The sequence below is a fragment of the Aspergillus japonicus genome (assembly GCF_003184785.1).
Source record: "Aspergillus japonicus CBS 114.51 unplaced genomic scaffold BO86scaffold_115, whole genome shotgun sequence".
NCBI lineage: Eukaryota > Fungi > Ascomycota > Eurotiomycetes > Eurotiales > Aspergillaceae > Aspergillus > Aspergillus japonicus.
The window spans coordinates 46541-66030 of NW_020291752.1; the positions used below are offsets into that span (position 1 = coordinate 46541).

The window sequence follows — 19490 nt, forward strand, 5'->3', positions numbered from 1 at the left end:
GAGGTATACCCGGAGTGGTTGGAGTAACATCTATACATCCCCTCACAACTATGCTTACAGCTAAATACTACCCTATCGGTCAAAGGTTACCTTGTTGTTTCTTGCATTCATTAAGCAATGGCTCACTGACTGTCGTCAAACTATGCTGAAACTGAAATTGCTTATAATGCTTGTGCTGTCGCAGAGCATTGTTTGGTTTGCCAGGAATAGTATTAATAACTTTACCCCGCGGCGGGCAGAAACGCGAGTAATCGATAAGAGGAGCAAAGCGGGGTCCAAAGTAACCATGGAACATGGTTACATGCTGGTGTCTCATTTCTATATTTGTTTTTTTCGTTTTTGCTGCTGAGCTCATTGTGGACCCGAGTCAGTCATTAGCATTACATATACTACTCTATTTACTCAGCACTCAGCACAAAGGACAAAGTGCGTGGCTACAATATGTACTTCGACACGAGCAACGACCCTCTGGGCCCATGAAGTCGTCAGCTCGTATGACGAAATGGGGTGTGGCTTGGGGTGGCTGTAGCTCAGCTCGCTTCTGCCGCTGCCACTGCCAAGCATGATCTATCTGCCCATGCCTCTTGTTAGATTAATGTTGACAAAGTTGACAAGGTTGCACACACCACACTCACGACAGCCTACTTAATGATACTCGACTAGCAAGACTCTCGTGATATCCATGGTCGGGAAGCTGCAGCATGAATAAGATAATTACTCCGAAGAGTCAAAATGCATACACACGGTGAATAACCGCCGACGCGGCTTGGGACTTCCCAAAGAGGCAGAATGGCGGGGCAGCGAGTTCCCAACTCCCAACTCCCAAGACTCTCTGGGCAGCTTGTCTTGGCCGTGGCTTGCGCCTCTCGCAGATCAGTGAAAACCAAGCTCGCTTCGTCATTTTTTTTTCTCTCTCTCTTTTCACTTTTTTCTTACAACTGTCTCTACTGTCTTCCGGAAAACACTGCAGACTCTCTTCCCGCTGCATCCCGCTGCATGCGCCTTTAGTTACGTCTTCTCGTGGGCTTAAATCCAAACCTCCTTACTGCTTCCATATTACGTCTCCACCCACTTTTGCCCGGAGACCCTGCAGATCTTCCGCGCTATGGCTCCGCGGTTGAATTTGGGCTCCCATGCCCTCCTCATCCTCGGTCTTTTGCTCGTTCTGCTGCCGGCTCAGACTTACGCCTTTGGCGCTGGAAACATCGCATCGATCTCCGCTGTGGAGGGCAAGAACTGGCGTCATGGAGACATTGAGGATATGCTCAAGACGGTCGCCTTCATCAAAGGCCACAAGTGGACCTCCACCATGGTCAAGCGCGTCTACTTTGGCAACTGGTTGCGTGATTACTCGCAGGCCATGGATGTCGGTACTCTCAAGAATTTACAAGCCGATACCATCCGCATCCTCGTTTGGATCCTGTCCTTCATGACCTTCGGATACGCGACGGCCGAGTTTGAGGTCACCTCCGACAGACTCGGTGTTTACCGTCCTGAGGAGCATATCGACAACCCTAAGGACTACGCGGACAACCAGGATGCGCGCCAGTACGACAAACGCTTGCGTGGACCTATCCGCCAGGTGGAACTCGAGATCGACCCGGAAACCGGCATGAAGAACTACATCGCCAATGAGGGCGGAGACTGGACGACCAGCTCCGGATATATCAAGTACAGCTTGGCTCGGAGCATTCACTACGGGCGGACCTACACCCACGGCAGAGACAAGGGTAACGAGGCAGACCTTTGCGAGGCGCTGCGGTGCCTGGGTCAGGGTCTCCACACTCTGGAAGACTTCGCGGCACACACCAATTACTGTGAGCTGGCTCTTCGCGAGATGGGCTTCAAGAATGTCTTCCCGCACACCGGTGTCAAAACGGAACTGAACGTCCGCGGCCGCCACGTCTTTCCGCTGGTGACAGGTACCTTCGGTATGGTGGATTTCTTCCACTCCGTTCTGGGAGAAGCCACCGATCACTTCACTCAGTCGGAGGTGAACGAGATGGACATCGCTCTTGGCGATGCTCAGAATAATTCATCCGCGAATGCCCTTGGCGCTTTCACGAATCTGTTGGGCGGTATTCCAGGAACCAAGGATCTCGTCGAGGAAGCTGAAGAGCTCAAGCGTCGCTCGGAGGCCCAAGAATCCGCGAACCGGAGCGGTGGTGCCCGTCAGGGCTACGGCTCGAGCAGAGGGCTCGAGGACGATTACGGGGCTTCGCGCTCCCGCGGCTTTGATGATGATTACCAGTCCTCGCGCTCCCGCGGATTCGATGATGAAAAGCCTAGCAGCTATAGGGCTGGCGAATCAGCACGGCCTCAGTCTAGTGGAGGATCCGGTGGCTCGGCACTGCCAGACTTTGACCCGAACCAGACCATTGCGCAAATTTATCCGATCCTCGAGTTCAGAGATAAGGTGGTTCGTAAACTCACCTCGATCATTGAGAAGATCCCTGGGCTGGAGGCCGTTGTCGAGAAGATCACGGAGACCCTGACGGTCTTTATCATGTCTCTCCTCGCACCCTTCATTCGTCCTATCATCAATGCTGCTTCCAAGTCGCTGCAAACCGGCTCCTCTGGTGTGATTGATGCCTCTGGCCAGCATCAGTATGAGCCGTGGACGGACCCTGAGTGTACCGATCCAACCCACTCTATGTTGTCCAAGGACCACTTTGCCAACATCCTCAACGAGCCCGCTGGCCAGGTTGCATCTGCTATTCTCAAGTATGTGGCTCCGCGAGTTCTCCATGCCTGGGAGAACATCAACATCTCTGAGGACCAGGTTTTGGATGATTGCTTGAAGGTGTTCCACCACCCTGCTCTTCGCGACAACCGCAACGAGGCCCACCGGACCATGTTCGAAGCCGTCGAGAGTTGGGTCCAATCCCGGTCTGACAGAGGCTCAAGACTTAATGACATTCTGAGCGCTGAGGGTGTCAAATCAGGCAAGAACACGGGTGGTGTACCCCACACCCATGGCGGCAGCGGGAACCAATCTGGACACAGCCAGCAGCATCGTCCTCCTTCCTCACAGCAGCAGCAGCAGCAGCAGCAGCAGCAGCAGCAGCAGCAGCAGCAGAGCGGGGGCTTACCATTCGGAGGCCTTTCCAACTTGCCCATTCCTGGTATCTCCAACCTCGGGGGGCTGAACAGTGCCTTCTCCAACCTTCTGGTGGGCGGTTCATCGAGAAACGAGGATCCCGAGCAGACTCAGAGCTCGACATATCAGACCTCGTACCAAAGCCAGCAGCAATCGTACCAATCCCAGCAGCAGTACTCGGGGCAGTCCTACGGCTCTTACGAGCAATCTCGTCCTTATGAGTTCCGTCCGTCGTACCCCAGTGGCCAGGGCTATGACTACAGCGGCCCCCGCGAGGAATCCCACCATCACCACCATCAGCCTCGCCCCGCCTACCCCAGCCAAGGGTATGAGCACGGCGGCGAGTCGGAAGGCATTCATCACCCTCCCGGTCATTTTCCGCCTGGTCGTTCAAATGATTCCTATGGAGGCAACAGTGGCTATGGCGGTGGCTACAACCAAGGCTATGAACACGGCGGTGAGTCGGATGGCGGTCATCATCGTCGTCACGGTGACCACCCCCATCACCCTCCCGGCCATCCTCCGCCTGGCCCTTCATATGATTCCTACGGAGGCAGTGGCTACAGCGGTGGTGGCTACAACCAAGGCTATGGCTCAGGGGAGTATCGTTACTAAGTGGCCTGTACTTAGGACAAGGTTGCTTTGGCCAGCGTATGCGGCTTCTACTTCAGCATTCGGACTTTCATGTATTCGATTCTGCCATCCTTGTATTCTAAGAATGAGAACACCTGTGTACTGAGCTGTGCCGTATCGATAGAATGATGGCGCTCAGGCATGGGCGATATGGACCGATTTCTTATGTTCTGTGGTTAGAAGGTGTAGCTAAGTACTCCGTAAGTGCTTCGACAAGTAGAATACCCTGGTGAATCGCTGGATCACGTGGCCTGGTTCCCTTCAGGAAACCCGACAAGCGGAACCTCCAAGCGAGTAAAACTGTTGCTTGGCAGTGGCAGAGACGAGCGGAGCTGAGCCCATGTAGTTAGCGTACGGGGACCTGCCGTCCTTGCACATGATGCACGGCGACTTGATCCAAGAATATGATGTCAACACTACCTCACTGTCCAACAAGACCAGCCCGGCTAGCTCAATCGGCAGAGCGTGAGACTCTTAATCTCAAGGTTGCGGGTTCAACCCCCGCGTTGGGCTTTACCTTTTTGCGTTTTTGCAGAGTCACTGCCCGCTCACTCCGTGGGAGACGTTCTTATTCCTTGCAGGAGGAAAGAGAATTGACCTCCTGATTCTACAGTAATCGACCGTATCCCGTCTAAACGTCTAAAACTGCTTTTGGTTGACTTGTTCTTGCCTCTGGCACATTTTACCGATGTGTCTATGGGTTTGGCTGAGATATATATATTTGTGCCTGCGTATAACCCCCCACACCCTGCGGGATCACGTCACTATTCCTTTTTTTTTCATCTATCGCCTGTTTCTTCGGCTTGTTATCCGAAACTTCGCAGGGTGCGAGAGAGAGCTGGCTTTGTAGCTCTTTACTGCCGTATAAGTAATTATCTTTCCCCCGACGGAGTAGTGTAGATATGTACATCACATTCGCTCCTGTAGCAATGTGGCTATTATTAACATACTACCGGGAGTTGTGGTTTGGAAGGTACAGTACGAGCTATTGTATACGAAGACGATCAGGTCCCTGACGTGATACATATCCTTCAGAACAGCAAAGTATCCTCCCAATTGAGCGGAAGAGTCAATCGATAGTGAAAAGTACGAGCCCGCTCAGTTCAACCCATGCTATGTACAGTACAACTCCCGGTCATTACAATGGCATATACATATATGTACATCATTTATCGTCATCAGCATCGTTATCATAAGCAGCAGCAGCAGCAGCAGCAGCAGCAGCAGCAGCGTCACCGCCACCACGGTCATCACCATTAGCCCTCTCCAGCGGTCTCTGCCCGTACACATAGTGGAACAGGGTATAGATGTGAAACGAGCCGTGGACCAACTCATGCCGCACGTCCTGGGCATACTGCTGCGCCTGCTCATACGTGTACCCCATGACGCGGGTCAACAACGCCAGGGAATACGGCTCGATCGTATCGAAGAAGGCCGCCTTCCCCATGCGACCGAGCTCCTTGAAATGCGGGTTTCTCGCCCACGGGCCGAGCGGGCACTACATGACCGAGTCAGTCAGTATAAGCTTGTTGATCCTTCACAACCTGATTGAGTTGCGAACGGGTAGGGGGGGGGGGACCACCTTATACGTATCATCCGTGACATTCTGGAACCCGGCGTCCTGCATCCAGCCGCGCACACTGGCGGCGATGTTCATGCGCCGCCCGAACTTGCGACTGGCCTCGTCCAGCTTGCGCTGGTACTCGTGGATCAGCACGGCCTGCCGGTCGGTGCCGTCGTCGGAGCGGATCCAGGTCTCGAACTCCTGGATCTCGACCCAGCCGCCGGGCCGGACGTGCTGGTAGGCCTGCTGCAGGAAGCGGGGCCAGTCGGCGATGGAGCCGCCCAGCGAGCGGCCGTGGATGTAGTCGAAGGCCTCTTCGGGCGGGAAGGCCCAGTCGCTCTCGGCGTCGTCGATCAGGAACGAGCAGTTGGGCGGCGTGTAGCGCGGCTGGATCGGGCTGAGGTCGGTGCCCACGACCTCCGCGTGCGGGTAGGCGTCCGCCACGTCCAGCGCCCAGATGCCCGTGCCCGTGCCGACGTCGAGCACGCGCTGCGGGCGCGGGCGCGGGTGCGGCGTGGCGGCGGCGGCGGCGGCGGCGGCGCCGCGGCGGAGGAGGACCGGGGCGCGGTGCAGCTCGCCGCCCGTGACGCTCTTGAAGAGCTGGTGCAGCAGCGCTAGCCGGTCCTGCTCCTCTTGGTCGTTGGGCATCGGGTATTGCCCGTTGCGGTAGGCGTGGTAGCGCCGGCCGTTCTCGAAGCAATAGTCGCGCACGGTCGAGGAGATGGTCAGGTTCGAGCCGACGATCGACTGCGCGTCCAGGAGGGAGTCGTTGTCATCGCTGGTCTGGGGGGTTAGGTCAGTCTTGTTGGATTTTATCTTGTGGGCTAGAAACTTTGTGGCCCATCGAGTAAAGCAAGTATCTAATCCGGATAGATGACGAATACAAAGAGATAATATACCCTTCTTGGAATCCTGACTGTTGCCCTTTGGACCACTAGCCACGACTTATGATTGTTGCTGCAATGAGATCACATGGTGTTGTTCTGAAGAGTGATGTGAGAACAGCAGCAGGAAAGCTTCCTGCTCGGCTGATATAGCGAGGAATGACAGCAGGGGAAAAGTTGGGGAATTCCAATAATGGCAGATGCGGATCAACGTAGAATGGGAAACAGCACAGGGGATCTTACGTCTATTTGAATTTGTTCATCAATGTTAGGGTGCGACATATTGCTTGATGGCAGTATCGACGGAAAGGACCGACAAGGAAACGAACGGGAGGTCGCCAGCGGTACAGTACAATGCTTCCCTACTGCGGAGAGTGACGGATTATAAGGAATTAGAGATGTACGGAGTACAAGACGAGAAAGAACAACAAGAGGAAGGAGGAGGAGGAGGAGGAGAAGAATCGACCGAGACCGTAGACAGGTCAGTAGGGAAGGGAAAGTGTACATGCAGGACACTAACTACAGTGCCATGCCAAAAGTATGAATAGGCGCATTGACCGGGGGTGTCAGTGTCAGGGAGTCGCGGACCCAAGAAACAGAGCGTCGGGTCCGGCGGAGGGTGGCGGTGTGCCGTGTCCGTCCCACCGGGATTTGCTTGGTATTTCTGGCTTTCTTTCTTTCTTGCTTCGCCGCATTCTGCCTCCCTTTTCGGCTCTGTGCTTAATCCTCAAGGCTCACACACATCCATATCTCATTCCTCTCACGGAGAGAGAGAGAGAGAGAGAGAGGCAAGAAGCAGGAAAGACAAACAAACAAGAATCTGACAAGTACATCCACTCCAAAGGATCGACAAGCCCAATCAACAAGACTTAAATCTATCCACTTTGCTGGTGGAAATCGATCTCCTCACTGCACTGCAGCTTTGCTCCTCTCCCCCATTCACTATTTCACCCACTCATTGGCTGGATAAGACACCCCCCTCTTCCATCATTGAAACTAAACCCTAGTTACATAGTACCTTGGGTAGCAGCTCAGGTAGCGTACAGTACGAAGTACAGTCCCTGAGAGCCATGATTTGGAGTTCTCATCACGTCAACTGCAGGCTTGACTGTGTGTACAGTACAGTACTCCGCAACGATCCATCTTCGATCAACATAGTACAGTGCATATTGATCCACCCATCCCCCCTCCTCTTGGTACCAAGCAACAATATACTCGCCAAAGGGAAGAGTAGCGAAGCCATGCCAGCGATAACCACAGCATACATCGTCCTCATAAATCGAAGATCCATCTTCAAGCAAATCCACCAATCCCACAGACGCAGACTCCCAACCTCGAATTCGAATTCGAACCCGTAGATGTGGTCCTATCTTCCTATGTACTGTCCACAGGGAGTACCTATACCGCAAATAGCAATCCAGACTCGAACATACATCGGTTTGTTTCACATCTAGCACCACAACCCCCCCCCCCCCCCCCAAAAAGCCCCCAAAAGAGAAAATTGGGTAAGACAAACAAGAAGAACAAGCCCCGCACGGCTAAAGCCGTCGGTCCATCCTTTTTTTTTTTTTTTTTTTTTTTTTTCATCCAGGACGTGTCACAAGTGTTACAGTGTCACACAGACTGTCCTGTCAAAAACCTTGGGCCTGGGTCCCGTCCCTACTAGGGAATGGAGTAAAACGACAGTAAATCTTCCCGGGGCTCTACCGGTATCTTTTGCCCTTGCTTAGCCTTGGTACTACTGTGCCTTCAGCTAGCCTGATAAGTTAACATGTTAGTCTAGTGAGCTAACTAAATACTAAACTACAGTACAGTAAGTAAGATGTAGACTGACCCCAAGTAAGTAAAACCACTAGCCAACCAGATTCAGGATTCCACCTCTTCCAGGACACCCGATTCCAAACAATCAAGAGGGATCCCCCGCCTTGCCTTGGCTGCCCCCTCCCCCCGGTTCTGCCCTCTTTAACCTAGTATGACCTTCGACCTTCCCTATTGTTTCCCCAGCCTCCAGCCTGCTGCTGGACTACCAGTCAGGTATCCCGGATGTTTGACACCGGAGAATTTCCTTGATTGTACAACAAGGCAAGAAAAGGAAAATGATTGCACCCCCGGCGGCGTTGCCTTTGCTTTTTTTTTTTTTTGCTTATTTCCTTTTTCTAATGACGGCTCATGGGTGATTGCTTACATCCTGTTGAAAAAATCCCCGAGCTCGAATCACCCACTAACAAAGTACAGTACCTTGAGACAGTAAGCAAGTCGTCGAGCATCAATCAATTGGGTTCGGGTCGTGGGTGATCCCCGAGATGATCCCCCCCCCTCCCTCCGGTGTTTAATCATCCTGCGACATCGATCGGTGATAATTGACTCTAGCTCCGGACTAGTTTGTGTAGTGCTTGTTTTTCTTGTTAGGGTAGGGTGCTGTTCTTACTGTAGAATAAAACAAATGAATGCTCCTACGAGCTACGACCGTGCTAGACATTACTTCTTCTTGGGGTCAAAATCCGTCTGGATTGCTATTAAGATTTTTTTGATCATGTACTGTAAATATCTAGAAAGCGCATTTCTGTCTCAATCCTTCGTCACTTCTGCATAGCAGCCCCGAACTGAGACCTCGAGCACACTCACCGATGAATGAGGACCGAAGCACAATGGCAGCTGGCCTCATCATTCAACCCAGGCTGTGTAACTTTTCTTGCTCGGCCGGAGTCAGTGACGTAAACAGCTGCTGGAAGTCGGGCTTTGTGGACGCATTGCGGAAGAAGTCCAGCAGGAAGCCCTGCGTTTCATCGTCACGCTTGCGCACCCCGAACACACTCTCACTGCCGCCCTCGCCGAATGCCATCAGCTCCTGCTTGGTGACTCCAAGGTTGAGGTCGAGAGTGTTGCCCGGAACGTCCTCCCATTCGTCGTCTTCGTCACTGCCCTCTTCCTCCAATGCAGCCGCAGTGGCCGCGTCGATCTCCTTGTTGCCCGAGGCCGCCGCCAGTTCTTCAACCAGAACCTTAATGATCTTCAAGGGTGCGGTCACTGTCGTGTACTGATCAGGGTTCTTGCGAGCCTGGGACCGGGTGCGGATGCGACCCGTATCCTGGATAATCAGATCGCCCTTCACCTGCACCTGGGAAATGCGAGGATCTTCCAGGTTGTACAGCGTCGCAAGGGCGATGATGTTCTGCTTGATCTCATCGTAGCCGGCGAAGTTGACCGAGTTCTCCAGCCACTTGCTGAGCACAATGGGAAGACCGCTCTGGCCGCCAATGTTCACCTGCGACAGGAAGTCGACAACTTCACGCGCGCTGACGAGCGTCAGTCGGGCGAAGACAAGGATGAGGCTCTGGATGAACTGGGCCTGCTGCGCAGTTGCAAGTCGCTGGGCAACAGCCTGGAGAAGCTGTGGCAGGTAAGGTCCAAGTCGTTCGGAACCCGCCCGCTCGACCAATTCGGCTGCCAACTGTCCAACCTCGGTTGCCGCATTGTCATCAACAGCAGGCCCCAGCAGACGATCGATGATGATGAGGGCAACTTCGATCGCCTCCTTGCCATTGTCGGGATCTCTCCACGAGACGAACTGGTTGAAATCGTGTGAAAGCATGTGACGCACGGCTTCTGTGGCAGGACGAATCAATTCCGCATCAGTTGAATCCAGTAACAGGCGGTTCAACTTGGGCATGACGGCCTCGACAAAACCGCTAGGAAGGGGCTCAGAAGCTCTCTCCGCGAGAGCTCGAATGAGGTCCGCGGCGAAATTCGTCAGAGCGTTTTCCTGAGTCAGGTTGCCAACATCGATCGCTCCAGTCAAGGATGGGAGAACCTTCTCGCAAAGGCGAACAAAGAACTCGGGACCTTGTTCTGAAATATTTTCCACAATGTCCTCAAATGCCTCCGTGACAATCATCGTCAACTGGAAGTTTGTGGGTCCATTGCTGGCGATGTTGAATAGCACATCGATGGCATTCGAAGACAAGACCACGCTTGGGTTGACCATGATGGTATCACGCAGGGTCTCCGCGAGGGTGACTTTGAGATCGTCACTGTCAGAATGTTCCGAGATGTCGTGAGAGGAAATGAAGTCTGACAGCGCGGAGATGGCAGCTGCCTGAAGTGGAACGGTGGCGCTTGAGGGAAGCGATGGCATGAGATCCTGTAGTGCCCGGATGCAGGATACTCTGACGACCTCTGAGGGATCCTCAGTCACCGCCTTGAGGGAAGCCTCGAGGTACGAAACCGCGGTTTGCTGGAAAGACTCATCTGCTACCTGGCAGAGAACCCCAGCGGCGAGATAGCCGCGGGCCCGCAAGAACTCCTCTTCCTGCTGAATAGCAAACTGGATGAAGTTGCTGAATCCATTAGCAAGCCCGGCGGGAACCTGCTGAGAAACTTCGTTAAAGTCCCGGAGAATCTGGCTCAGAATGTAGAGGGCAGACTCGCGAGCCTTCCACCTGAGAGTTGAGCATGGCGTTAGTCCCTGACGAGGATGGTTTAGGGAAGGCTGCTTACGTGGAGGACGGATCAGAGAACACAGTATTCAGATGCGCATGCAGACCCTCAACAGCAGTATTCTTGAGCCATTCGCCCAGCTTGATGACTAGATCTCCACTGCAAGTGCGGGGCGTGTAGTTGGCAGTGACAGAGGTCTCTTCTGAGAGAAAGAGGTTTACATCGATGTCCCACAAACCTTCTTCTTCCGAAGTGATTTGAGCATATGAGCCTGCTAGTTTCAGGATCTCTGGCAACCAGCTTGATGTGGCGGCTGCCTGTCCGGCATGCTGTAGCTGCTGCTGAAGCTCTGCCTTGACTGGCGGTGCCTTCAGCAGCGTCTGAATGAGATCCAGCTCTTCCAGGACCAGGAAGTCCAGTGTGTAAGGCAGCCCGTCCACATCTTCCAAGCGACCTTGTCTCTCTTCCTCGATGTAGAATCCGTGATACGTCGATTGGATGTTGGACAATTCGGTCCAGATCGTCGAGAAGTATACTGGGCTCTGGGGCGTCATCAAACCGGGAAATACCATGCGGATCTTCATCAGGGTCTAACGAACAGGGCAACATTAGCACAGCAAGAACAAAAAGAGTGAGTTTGCAGGTCACTCCGGTGACGTACCTTGACGACCTGCAGCTTCAAACCAATAACGCCCCTCCACTGAGACGGGATCTCGCTGTCCTTGGATTCCTCGAACTCGCTGGGAGCCTGGGGTAGAGGTGCCTTGAGTGTGGCGATGAAGAACGGAGACCAGCCATTGAGCACCTCGTCCATGAACTGCTTGACCGCCGTCTTGTGCTGCTCAAGCACCATCTCCAGGGTATCAAAGCAAGCACGGAAAACCGCCACGGCCAATGCTCTCAAGATGGGCTTTCTCGATTCGTTGGTGGCCACATTGAAGAGCGAGGTAACAAGGTCTCGGGCAACGTTGAAGAACTGCTCCTCGCTGAAGCCGGTATCGACCAGGTCCAGAAGGACTTTCAGTGCGCCGTGCAGGGCCCCGGCTGTGCTGTTGGCATCGTTGATGATCTGAAGTAGAGTAGGCAAAAGCTCCGCCCACTGCTCGGGGAAATCGGCGCTGGCGATCTTGCTGACAGCGAAGCTCGCGGACGACTTCACCTTGCGCTCCGGTGTCTCCTTGACCGTGGCTAACTCCAAGAGCGCGCGCCGGATCTGCACCTTGTTATCGTCGCTGACAAGCACCTGGCCCTTGTATTCATCAAGAACCGGAGACCAAGCCGCGGCAATGAAGGTCCGGAGAACGGAAAGGGCAGACTGGCGGAGGTTGGTCGGAACGGAATCGTGAGAGGCGATCGCGGCAAGAGCGAGGGGGAAGGTCTCGTTAGAATAGAGACGTAGAAGCTGTAGTTCGGCGGCCTTTCTGGTATCAGCCACCGACGACTGGGTGTCTGCAAGCAGCGACAGGAGCTCTTGCTCCATGGTGGGCGAGAAGGCGTAGACGGGAATTTGTATAAGGAATGAATGGGTGTTGGGAAGAGATAGATAGTTATGTACGAGAATAATAGAATTGTTTAGGTCCGGGGAGGGGGGATCTGGGAATTTTCCTGTGTTGATTGTCCCCTCAATCTCTGATACCCGATAAACGGTTCAGGTGGTAAATGGCATTGGCAGTACGTAGATCAAATCAGCACTGCGAATTGTCGCGACAACCGTGAAGAGGGGCGGAAGAGCGGGCGGCAGAAGGAAAGGCGGTGAGACGCGAGGATCTCCCCAACTTAACGTATCGCTTGCGCCGGTGGGTGGGGGGGAAAGAAAGAGGGGCTACAACCGAGACAACAACTGGTGATATGTCTGACTTCAATCCTTCGATCGGATCGGTCCTCTTCCTCGACTCTTCCTCTAGGATATGACCTCCAGCGTGCTACTCATTATTCCCCATCTATCTCATCTCCACGACACAGCCTGTGGGCTTATCAATGCTGTCAAAAATATGCCCCCCGTTCTATATGTATAGGTAACGCATCAATCGCGACGAACCTGTCAGGCACGAGTCTGAGTACACTGCCGAGGGCACAGACTTGGATTTCGGAAATGGGAATGCTTATCACCTGTCAATTGATCTGCTAATGGGAGTATTCTTTTCCGCGAAATCCAAAGAAGCTACATCATACTCTGCGAGTTTGCGAGAAAACAGAACTAACCCACTAGCGAGGCCAACCCAGGGGCATCAGGTACACCAATCAGTGGAGACGCCCATCGCCGAAGATAAGGAGGGTGCACTTCACAATTCAGAGCACAAACCCATTATCCATGTTGCTGGGGCGCGAAGCGGATCGCCTGCACCAACTGTGTCAGAAGCCAGCCCTGACATCTGGACGACAAGGATATCGATCGATGCGCTTATCCCTGGCAAGATCTTATCAGGAACCACACCACCAAACCCGTTACGCATGGAGCCACACCTCTACAGATATTTAGTACCTAGTACATCTCACGACTAGGACCTCGATCGCGCTCGTGAGACAAATCCAATCTCCGATTAGGCCTTCGTCCTACGAGGGACTTCAGTGCCAGGGAAGATCCCTCGACTATCGTCTTACCCCGGATTTGGGTTGACAATACCATCACGTGTGCCTCTGATCGTATGCATTCCATGTTCAACTGACCCATGAGCATGTACTTCGACCTTGTCCCGCCAGGGCAAACAAACAGGCTTTTCCAGCATGTGGCCCTTCCGCAACGATCGTTGATATCTATATCAAGATCTGCGCGCCCCAGCTCCCTGACGACACCGGTCCCTTTCTTTGCCTTCGCAATGATCAGCGGCAACTGCGAATATCACCCCCCGGCAGACCAAGACCTTGAAACGCTTATTACGCGAATCAAAGTGCATTGTACTCCAAGAAAGAATGCCCGTGATAGTTGGGGCAACGTAGTGGGGATTCGAAAAAAATCGGCTGGTATCAGCGGGATGAGATGTTGGTACGGGCTACCCGACTCTACAAATGTTTTTGAGCGTTAGATGTAGTGGCCCGCAGTGAGCCAATGGATAGCATGGGTCCTTATTTGAGGTATTGATCAGGTGAGGGCGAAAAAAAACAGTACCGAGAGAAAAAGCTGACGGGCAAGCGAGTTTGTTAGCACTTGGCAGCAATGTGCGAGGGAAAAGAGGGAGGTTGTTTAGTCTACCCGAGTTATGGATCTCTCCTCTGGGCGTGTGGCGTCCGGTGGAGAAGATCTGGTTCGGGTGTTCGAGAAAAGCAAGAGTTGACGATGATCACTTCGAGTAATGGAGCAATCTAATCCGCGGGTAAGTGTCCGCCCAACGGATGATGTACTTATGTACTCCGTAAAGGATATCTGTGACGTGAGAACTTTAATGGTTGATATAGTAACGTCTTGGTTGACGGTCATGCAGCGTAAGGTTTATGGAGGGTGAGGATGGGGAAACTTTGGACTACCTGCCGTAGGGCGCTTTCTTCTTGGTAGGCTCTGATTGAGATCCGAGTTCATACCCCTGGGAGGTGGTCTGATCTGTCGGGTACTTTGGAACGAACCCAGGTACTCCAGATACTGTACCTAGGTAAGGTACCCGGCAACGAATATGTGTACCGGCGACCATAGTCTAAGACAAGGTACAGAAAGGCTCCCGGGGGGGAGGGGGCGGCTCCAGTGGCGTTGGGTATGGTTATGTAAAGAATTTCGGGTAAGTTGTAGATTTTTGATGGGCCCGGGGAGGGGAGGGAGAGGAGGCTGATTAATTGTATGAGTAACTTGGTACTTTAGTTAACTGAAGTTGATCATGGTGGGGTTTTTGTTGAAGGCAGGGGAGAAACCGGCAAGTTATTATTGATTATTTAAGATGAGCACCTGAGGGGCGGCAAATCCCCCTAAACAGGAAAGTAGTAGAATGATTCATTGCCTGGAGGGCAAATGTCTGGTATGCGGGCGTACTGTACTGCACTTCAAGGCTGACTGGGTTTCACAACTAACCAAGCCAATAACCTCGGGTAAGCACAAAAGGCAGCTGGGGAAGGATGGGAAACATGTATACCTTACTATAGTATGTGCTGTATGTAGTAAGAAGGCAATGAAGTCCTGCAGTGAAACTGATGAGACAGTATCCAGCACAATGCATACATAGAGTCAGTAAGTTACCCGCAAGTCAAGGGATTCGCTGAGCAATGTGGAGGACGGATGGATGAATAATTCCTACGAAGAACACTGGGCATGATCGTCACTAAGACTCAGGATGTGATATCAGACTGATATCTACAGACTACAGAGCCGGGGGAAAGGGCTAATAAGGCTGCACTACACACATCTTGAAAACTGACCACAGAATGAATTTCCGGGTACGTACTATACTGTGTAGAGCACATGTAGTGGAAGACCCATTTTCGCAGTGGGAGGAATCTCAGCCACTATGCAATTAGACTTTGGTTCCTTATAGCCAGGATACCCACCGCCGTCGGTCAACCACGGCTGGCATTTCTGCTCCCACGCCTTTCCTTGTCACATCCGTTTGTTGTGCGAGTCAAGTGTTGGTAGCAGATGATCGGCCTGGCAAACGGAAGAGGCGGTACTAAACCAGCGAATGCGCATTGTTACTCGGTACAGAACGAGTGGGGAATGTTGATGATGAACATTGGGCGCTTTCCCTTCCACCTTCGTTGTCAATACCAGTTGTTATATCCTTTTCTTTTCTTTTCTTCTCTCTCTTTTTTTTTGTATCTGATTTTTGGACCGAGTTAAGGAAAGGGAAAAGGAAGTTCTTTCTTCACCTGCACTGAATTTATTCAAACATGTACCTAGAGAGTGTCTACTTGCCTGCAGTTTGCCTCCGTGCTGTGAATGGTCAATGAGGGAAGTTATAATGCACAATGACCGAATCCTTTTCGCCTCTACGTATGCTGCTGCTCTCTTTACAGTTTACACCGTTTGTTCCTAAGATTGCTACAGTCGGTTCCATTCCGTCTTAGCCCAGCCTCAACCCCGTGTACAGTAGAGGATGAAGGATGTCCTGTAGTTTCTGCTGTCATTGGATTTGAGGGATGTCGAACGACAAATCCTCATTTTCGGGGGGGGTAGTACTGTACATCCTGCCTATTCTGCCTGTTCGTAAGATGGTAAGGTAACGAATGGTAAGAATGGATCATTGAGCTGAATGCTGCAGGGCATCCACACCCATGACGCAACCACGTGACGGGGAGAGGTGGAGGTGAGTATGAATGAGCCTGTATGGTCGGTAGTACTCCCTCCGTACGGAGTACTCAGTACGGAATTAGTGATTAGTGTTAAAAAGAGACAGCCATGAGAATGGATCATGGATGACTTGGGCGCCTTCTGCTCTTAACTAACAACTCGTCGTCGCCCGACAAGCTTTCCCCTCCGAAAGACTTGAGTAGTTGAGGTGCCCGCAAACCCTCCCTCTCCCTCTTTCTCGCTCTTCCCCTTCTCTTCCCTTCTCTTTTCCTCTCCCTCTCTCTCCCTCTCTCCCTCCTCCTCCTCCTCCTCTTCTTCTGCCTCATTCCCTCTCTCTCTTGTGATTTAGTTTGGTGTTTTCCTTCTGGCTTCTTGTATTAACCCGGGGTGTCTTTACTCTTCACATTCACTATAGCACCTTCATCGATTTACCCTCACTAGCTCCGGGATCTTTAAGCGGGCTCCCCTGGGAAACCTTGGCTTATCCCAATCCGATACAGTTCAGAGCAACTTAAGCAGCCAGCAGTAGCCCACCTCTCCCTTTCACGCCCGCCCCTCTTCAATCAAAGGGTCGGTCCCATATCCATCTGTCAGTTTCCCTCCGCTTCTTGTCTCTGTTGGCGCAAGACATTTAAGAGAAGGAAAGAAGAAAAGAAGAAAGAGAAGTCGAAGCTGAACCAATTCGGCTGTGCTCTCTTCTTCTTCTGTTCCCTTTTTCTTTCCCTTCTGCTTGGTTCCTTTTCGCAGAGGGTTCAGTGGAAAAGGTGGTGGTTGCCGTTGTGGTTGTTGTTTGTTGTTCAGGGAGGCAGTTTGTAAGGAAAAGAGGGACCTTTTCTTAAAAAAAAAAAAAGGGAAAAAAAAAGGAAAATTAATTGGGAAAGGACATCCAACCAGGGCAGGGGAAAAAGAGAAATTCCATCATCATCATCAACATCATCACCGCATTATCTATCTCTCTCTCTCTCCCCTCTCTCTTTTTTTAATACTCCGATTACGGTTCTCTCTTGCCCCCCTCCCCCCCCCCTCTCCTCCTCTCCTCACCGTTTGTCACGATCGCAACGAACGAAGTCCTCCATGCTCTGAGATTTGTTTGTCTCGTTGTCCAGTCCACCCAACGTATGTCTAATCCTCTTTCCTCTGACTCTCCCTCCCCTTGTCTCACCACCATCACCACCCCCGATCATTATCACAACAATCACCCCTCTTCTGTCGTTTCCCTTTCCCCCATCATGCCTCTTCCTTGACCTACCATCACCACCTTCACCACCATCACCTTCACCACCACTACTACACTACTACCATCGCTACCACTAAGCTACCTTAATGCAACTTCACCTTCACTGCTCTCTTCCTCGTCGTACCCTCTCCCTCCGACCACCCGATCTCTTTTCCTCCTGATTTTCAAGTTGCTTATCTTTCGCAACTTTCCCTCCTCTGTATCCAAACCACTTACTTCTCTACTAACGAAGTTCGTGGTTACTCCCCTCTTCACCCCTCCTTCCCCTCCCTCCTCGCTCTTCTCAACATCCCCATCCCCACCACTTCCTCCCACCCCCTCAATTCCCTTGTCACATCACATACAATCTTTAGGATGGCTTAACCCCCCCGAAAAACGCAACTCAGCTTGTATAATTGGAAGAGAAAACAGTTTATTGACTCGCGTGACTCGATAAAGGCAGAGCGATGATTAGCCTCAGGGTGGAACAGCACTCAGAATCTCCGAGATCCCGTCAATACCATTTTTCCCGTGGAAACGACGATACCAGAGCCTTCGACGGCAATGCCTATCGCCAGTGAGAGTACCACAATCCCTTCCGTTACAACCACCATGACAACATTCTCAACCCCTGTCACCACCCCAAAGTCGCTGCCCAACAACCAGTCTGCGTTGGCGGCATCTTTCACCAACTTCCTCACCGTCTCGATACACCAGATCCTGTTCCTCCGGTCAGTCTACCCGCGAGCAACGTTCCTCCCTGTCCGGGCGTACAATTATCCTGTCCGGCAATCCCGTCACCCAAAGGTGTGTGACTACATCAACGATGCGTCGATCGCGGTCGGAACCGAAATCTTGAAGGGCACAATCACCGCCGTCAGCATCATCATTTCTTCTCTCCGCACCAACCAGCCCCTCGAAAGATATGCGTTCGATCTATCGGGCTTCCCCCGCGTGCCCGCTGGGGAGATTCACACCACCTTCGAGGATCGAAAGGAGGATCCTTCCAAGGCAGGCATTCCTTTGCCCGACCGAGCTCCCGCTCCTCCCACAGTCGACCTGGAAGCACAGTTCCGCGCCTGCCTCGCCCGCCTGGCATCTGCATGCGCACGGCTGACGCCATTGCCTCGAGATGACGAGTTCAGTTTTACCGTCTGTATTGAAGTGCGCGAGGACGCTCTCCCCCCTGCCGGATCTACGACCGAAGAACAGACATGGATTGTCGCAGAACCCGGCAAAGTCCACCTCAGATCGTGTACCGCGCCGTATTCGGTCTCGAAGTTGAGAAATGGCGAACCGCAGCCGCCACCCCCGAAAGTGTCAAACGGACGCGCTAAGACAGTCCCGGTACGCCGGGTAGAAGCTGGTGAACTTCGACTGGAACTATGGGTGGAGGAGGCGCGGCAAAAGTTCAACGAACCTGTGGATTCGGAGCATCCGCCATGAACTTCGTTTTAGTCGCGATCGCCGTATCCTCTTTGTCTAGTCCATTGGACTTTCCGACCAGACATGTTTCTGCTCTTTAACTCATTACCTTTCTCTTTTCTTTTTCATATATCTCATTCTATTTAGCGTGGCCAATGATCGAACATACATGATGGATGAGGAGATTTAGGAATTGTCGTCGATTGAGCGGCGCAAATATATAAAATGGGGAGCGGACGATTTTTGGGACTCGCATGGCATCATCATAGATTTGGTTGATATCTTTTCTTGTCTTTCTGTGCTCGCTCTTCGTTTTCAATGTTTCCTGATCATCATTTTGTCACGTTCCTTTTCTTATCACTTCGATTGTCATTTCTTTACCACTTCTTTCATTACTCTTCCTTTTTTTTTTTTTTTTCTTTTTCTTTTTCCTCCCTACTTTCATATCTCTCTACTTGTTCACATGCTCTCTTCAAGGGACTCACCATCTTCCATACCATCTCCTTTCTGTATCTCTCTCTTATTATTTGTCGAGCTCGTTCTCTCTCCAACTATATGATTTTAGCAAATTCAGAATACCGGCCAATTTCAGCCATGGAAAGGTTACCTGCCTTGTTTGTCTTGGGTGATTTATGCTTTTATGCCTTGAGCCGAATGACCCGAGGGTGCGTTGTTTGTAATCAATCATGTGGTTTGACCGGAGATGCCACACACCGGCCAGCCTGCCTTTTACTCCCCCAGCTCGTCGCATTTAAACTTCCCCGTCTCCGACCACTTCATTAAAATCCGGTTTTCTCCCCTGTTCGTGCTCCGTGTTTGCTTCGAGTTTTTGTGTGCTTTCCCCAAAGTTCCACGTTCCGAAAGCATGAATCCCACCTTGAATAAAAAAGGACGCGCATATAGCATATATTTTCATACTACTATTACTTAAACGCATGACGTATACATATATGAGACAACATGATAGCCAATGAGATGGGACCGTATGAAGAAATGAGCAAAATTTACCCCCGCACTTTCTTGTC

General features: G+C 52.0%; 7 protein-coding genes and 1 non-coding gene across 8 annotated transcripts; 6 read left to right on the forward strand and 2 right to left on the reverse strand.

The window, feature by feature from the left end:
• The first annotated feature begins 634 nt into the window (after window positions 1–634).
• BO86DRAFT_393664 (Het-C domain-containing protein) lies at window positions 635–3890 on the forward strand. The gene has a single exon (XM_025673068.1). The coding sequence runs from the start codon at window positions 1106–1108 to the stop codon at window positions 3713–3715; it is 2610 nt and encodes an 869-aa protein (XP_025522045.1). The 5' UTR covers window positions 635–1105; the 3' UTR covers window positions 3716–3890.
• A 283-nt stretch (window positions 3891–4173) lies between these two features.
• Window positions 4174–4246, forward strand: BO86DRAFT_t313. Its single transcript has one exon. It is a non-coding gene; the product is annotated as a tRNA-Lys (tRNA).
• A 516-nt stretch (window positions 4247–4762) lies between these two features.
• BO86DRAFT_451863 (class I SAM-dependent methyltransferase) lies at window positions 4763–6675 on the reverse strand. Its single transcript, XM_025676889.1, has 3 exons — window positions 6425–6675; window positions 5316–6080; window positions 4763–5231 (listed from the first exon to the last, which is right to left on the reverse strand). Exons 1-3 carry the CDS (start codon window positions 6461–6463, stop codon window positions 4899–4901), a joined length of 1137 nt encoding a protein of 378 aa, XP_025522046.1. The 5' UTR covers window positions 6464–6675; the 3' UTR covers window positions 4763–4898.
• A 1359-nt stretch (window positions 6676–8034) lies between these two features.
• On the forward strand, window positions 8035–8537 carry BO86DRAFT_28343 (uncharacterized protein). Its single transcript, XM_025667342.1, has one exon. The coding sequence runs from the start codon at window positions 8154–8156 to the stop codon at window positions 8430–8432; it is 279 nt and encodes a 92-aa protein (XP_025522047.1). The 5' UTR covers window positions 8035–8153; the 3' UTR covers window positions 8433–8537.
• Window positions 8538–8674: 137 nt separating this feature from the next.
• BO86DRAFT_350043 (putative importin beta-5 subunit) lies at window positions 8675–12279 on the reverse strand. Its single transcript, XM_025669376.1, has 3 exons — window positions 11280–12279; window positions 10679–11208; window positions 8675–10620 (listed from the first exon to the last, which is right to left on the reverse strand). Exons 1-3 carry the CDS (start codon window positions 12096–12098, stop codon window positions 8850–8852), a joined length of 3120 nt encoding a protein of 1039 aa, XP_025522048.1. The 5' UTR covers window positions 12099–12279; the 3' UTR covers window positions 8675–8849.
• Window positions 12280–15104: 2825 nt separating this feature from the next.
• BO86DRAFT_28396 (uncharacterized protein) lies at window positions 15105–15450 on the forward strand. The gene has a single exon (XM_025667344.1). The coding sequence runs from the start codon at window positions 15174–15176 to the stop codon at window positions 15372–15374; it is 201 nt and encodes a 66-aa protein (XP_025522049.1). The 5' UTR covers window positions 15105–15173; the 3' UTR covers window positions 15375–15450.
• Window positions 15451–17652: 2202 nt separating this feature from the next.
• Window positions 17653–18486, forward strand: BO86DRAFT_326436 (putative mitotic spindle checkpoint protein (Mad2B); the record flags this gene model as incomplete). The annotated part of the gene is made up of 1 exon (XM_025668568.1): window positions 17653–18486. One exon carries the CDS (start codon window positions 17653–17655, stop codon window positions 18484–18486), a length of 834 nt encoding a protein of 277 aa, XP_025522050.1.
• Window positions 18487–18852: 366 nt separating this feature from the next.
• On the forward strand, window positions 18853–19473 carry BO86DRAFT_393670 (uncharacterized protein). Its single transcript, XM_025673069.1, has one exon. The coding sequence runs from the start codon at window positions 19169–19171 to the stop codon at window positions 19394–19396; it is 228 nt and encodes a 75-aa protein (XP_025522051.1). The 5' UTR covers window positions 18853–19168; the 3' UTR covers window positions 19397–19473.
• The last annotated feature ends 17 nt before the right edge of the window (window positions 19474–19490 follow it).